Raw genomic sequence first — 3,781 nt, 5'->3', positions numbered from 1 at the left:
TATGGACGAGACGAGAATGTACGCTCGTTTGCGTACGTTATGTACTTTACTTGTGAATTGTTATTTCTTGTGTGAATGTCTGTCACACGGGTTATAAGGTGTTTCACTTGTGTCATTTGTGGACTATACGTCGTGGTCGTACTCGAGGCTTATCTTTTGAGGGCCTCCTGTGATCGACAGTGAGACTTCGGTATTTATAGCCGGCAGCGAGCTTGGAAAAGTCGCTTTACGGCTCATGATTGGAACATTGTAAAGTTCTCTGAGCTAGACAACAAGCCCTGTGCGGACCTCCCTTTTCTTAAGCCGCATAAGTAACTTCCTTCCACCAGCCGAACTCCTGTGTGGGCCACTCAACGCCCATATCCTTCACGCCGGGCATACTCAGTCGGTAAGGTAAATCTTTATCACTGTTGATTTGTTGCCTGGAGGGAATCTTGGCCCCTTTCGCGGGTTGCTATTTGCTGCGTATTACGACTTGCCCGCTCGTGTGCCGTCTAGTCAGCATTCCAGCTACCTGCAGGACTTCGCCTAGACCACCCTGCATTCCATAGCCGTAAAGCCTAAATCAGGCTAGAAGACCAAGTAAGTTCGGTTTTGGTTCACCTTAGGTGTTCTGTCGCCTAGGGGATATTCGGGTTGCTTTTCCCAGCACCCTTTTTGGTAGGTTAGGTAGGCTAGGTCACGCCAGCCACACCTGTTAGCAGTGTTACGCACAGCTGCCCTACTATTCAGCAATTTCGGGCCATTCTCTACTGGGTCGATTTGCTTTCGTATTCGGTCACTTTTACAATCGATACTGTGTTACGCACAGCCGTCTGTCGAACACTCGATCCCGAATACTTTATACGATCTACTCCCATGGGTCGATCACTCGGTCGCTATCAGGGCGAAGAAGTCCGTACCCCTGCCCACGTTCCAGGCGTTGGGCACAGTGAAGCGCTGGTGGCAGCGTCGTTAAGAGGGTTCCATGGGGCTGTGCAGGGGGTTGCAGTGAGATCCAGGGGGGACACTTTTCATAATACTTTTATAGCTTCTGGTCTGTAACATCCAGCGATGGCAGACAATGAGTCGTCAGGAGGTAACCAAGGGCCTCCTAATCCACCGCCCTCCAAGATGCGCGAGAAAATAACGAAAATAACGATTTGGCGATAAGAAAGGTCGTCAAATTCACACCGCTGACCAACGGACAATAACAGCGGCAGCTAGCAGCTGTTCTGGTAAAGAGAGCTCGTATCAACCAGCAGCTGAGTCCGAGATCGCCCGGAAGATAATTCGACAAGACTAAACCCCACCGATCAAATAGCAGTTCAAAATAACAACCAACTAACTGCACCGTACGACGCCGCTCTGACGCCCCTCTTTAAACCAAATTTTCGGCTACGCCTAAAATAAGATTTTGAATCCGGGCTGAGCAGCTAGCCAGACCAAGAACCGGGACGAGAAACCCAAAACGCGTTCGTTACAGTAGGTTACTTTGGCCCCATGCCTAACCCAGCGAAACATCCCCCCTCACCCAGTCGCGTCACATTCGCTCCACCACCCAGGAGGATCACCTAGGCTCTGATACCAATTGAAAGGGAACCAGGCCGCTCCTAACAACTGGGAAGTGCAAGCTGACTTTACTGGCCGATATACTTGCGTAAGCACAGAAGATCGGGCTTTCAATTTCAACTTAGACTTACAATGTTCATGAAATGGTCCGCTTAAATAGTCATATTAGCGCGCCATAACCTCACACAGCCATACGACATGGTCTCAGAAGCGCGCGCTAACGAACTGCAAAACCTTACAGATTGGGTATTCCATGGATACTAAGTCAATAGGAGATGCTCGGAAAGCAGTTTCCAATAATTGTTGGCTTCAAATTTGATGTGAAAAGAGTTTTCCGTACTACGAGGGCTTTTCCTTAGAAAGGGCATTTCCCTGGAAACGACGCTGTTTCCTGGGAAACAGATAGGTGTTTCCGAGCTATGCACTCCGAAATAGTAGCGAATAGTAGCGAAGGCACATAAAGAAACTGCGGAAAACGCCGCCACCAAAGAACATGTGCCCTTGCTCCACATGCAGCATGATCAAGATGAAGGTCACGTATAAGAGTATTCCTATACTAATCGTATACATGATGATGTGAATGCCGTGGGTGAGGAGGATGCACCATCGGGTGAGGGTTCGGACACCGATGAGGATGATGGGCCTGCCAGGCCCATCATCCTCAGTGAGGACGCGAACTCCCGCCAGCTAGTGGCAGAGGTATACTGTTCGTCCACAAAACCGTTACATCACGTAAGAATCTGCTTCATCAGGCGGGGTTCACGTTCAGGAATGCAGTCGCCGCAGCGGACATCAGTACCTGCCCTACGTGCCGGGCTGAGAGCTCCGGCAAATTGTTGGCTTAGATGCGACGGAGCGAAGCGACCGGAGCCTCTAAGGCTGGTTCTGTGGTACTGTCGTACAACTGGGTCGCAGTGGCGACTTAAACCTTGCTGCTCTCCTGGTGAAGTCATTCTGCCTTCACACAGAAGAGCATACAGCCTTGTCCAAATAGTCAGCGTGACAGGCTGTACTTGAAGCCTTACCATTTCAAGTTCCGACCTACAACTGTTCAAGTTTTCTACGTTTTCCGATTTCAATTCCTTCCAATGTCAACTATTAACGACAATGCGCCATCGACCGAGAATGTCGCCACTGTTCCAGGTGGGGCTGGTGGGAGTTTAGGCGCCATTGGATCCTCCCCGCCGGCCGGCACCGCCAAAACCGGCGCCGCGGTTTTAGAAACGGTGGTGATGAATGCCATAGAAAAGGTATCCGAGAAGCGCCGCCGGGACGATCAGGCTGCTCTAGAGCAGGCTGATGACATCAGTGCGGACTTCATGGCCAATGAGCAGAAGGCGCCAAGGGATTGGCCATCGTCTGCAAGCCTTCACAGGCTTCCACCTTGGCCTACAACTCATCCGCAGCTACCTCGATGCTTGCTGCTACGTGAAGGCCGCCGAGTGGACCGACCTGTCACGACATTTTAGCGTCACGTTCATTTTACCGTCTTTTATAATCGTCTTAGGTTATAATCGGTGTGAATACGCGAATATCGTGTATAAACGCGTAAGGTGTTTGGTTATCATCTTACACTTCGCTGATGGACTTATGGACGAGACGAGAATGTACGCTCGTTTGCGTACGTTTATGTACTTTACTTGTGAATTGTTTATTTCTTGTGTGAATGTTCTGTCACACGGGTTATAAGGTGTTTCACTTGTGTCATTTGTGGACTATACGTCGTGGTCGTACTCGAGGCTTATCTTTTGAGGGCCTCCTGTGATCGACAGTGAGACTTCGGTATTTATAGCCGGCAGCGAGCTTGGAAAAGTCGCTTTACGGCTCATGATTGGAACATTGTAAAGTTCTCTGAGCTAGACAACAAGCCCTGTGCGGACCTCCCTTTTCTTAAGCCGCATAAGTAACTTCCTTCCACCAGCCGAACTCCTGTGTGGGCCACTCAACGCCCATATCCTTCACGCCGGGCATACTCAGTCGGTAAGGTAAATCTTTATCACTGTTGATTTGTTGCCTGGAGGGAATCTTGGCCCCTTTCGCGGGTTGCTATTTGCTGCGTATTACGACTTGCCCGCTCGTGTGCCGTCTAGTCAGCATTCCAGCTACCTGCAGGACTTCGCCTAGACCACCCTGCATTCCATAGCCGTAAAGCCTAAATCAGGCTAGAAGACCAAGTAAGTTCGGTTTTGGTTCACCTTAGGTGTTCTGTCGCCTAGGGGATATTCGGGTG

General features: G+C 50.1%; 1 protein-coding gene across 1 annotated transcript in view; it reads right to left on the bottom strand.

Moving 5' to 3' along the window:
- Positions 1 to 2,558: 2,558 nt before the first annotated feature.
- Positions 2,559 to 3,781, bottom strand: part of VOLCADRAFT_105661 (uncharacterized protein) — a gene marked incomplete at its 5' end in the record, with an annotated part of 4,452 nt that continues 3,229 nt past the window's right edge. Inside the window, one exon of the mRNA XM_002952629.1 lies at positions 2,559 to 3,310. Within this exon, the coding sequence (XP_002952675.1) occupies positions 3,267 to 3,310 (44 nt within the window). The 3' untranslated portion in view covers positions 2,559 to 3,266. The remainder of the gene's footprint in view (positions 3,311 to 3,781) is intronic.

This window comes from Volvox carteri, assembly GCF_000143455.1.
Source record: "Volvox carteri f. nagariensis unplaced genomic scaffold VOLCAscaffold_31, whole genome shotgun sequence".
Lineage (NCBI taxonomy): Eukaryota > Viridiplantae > Chlorophyta > Chlorophyceae > Chlamydomonadales > Volvocaceae > Volvox > Volvox carteri.
The sequence above is the reverse complement of the archived record's forward strand: the minus strand, read 5'-3'. Positions and strand labels throughout refer to the sequence as shown.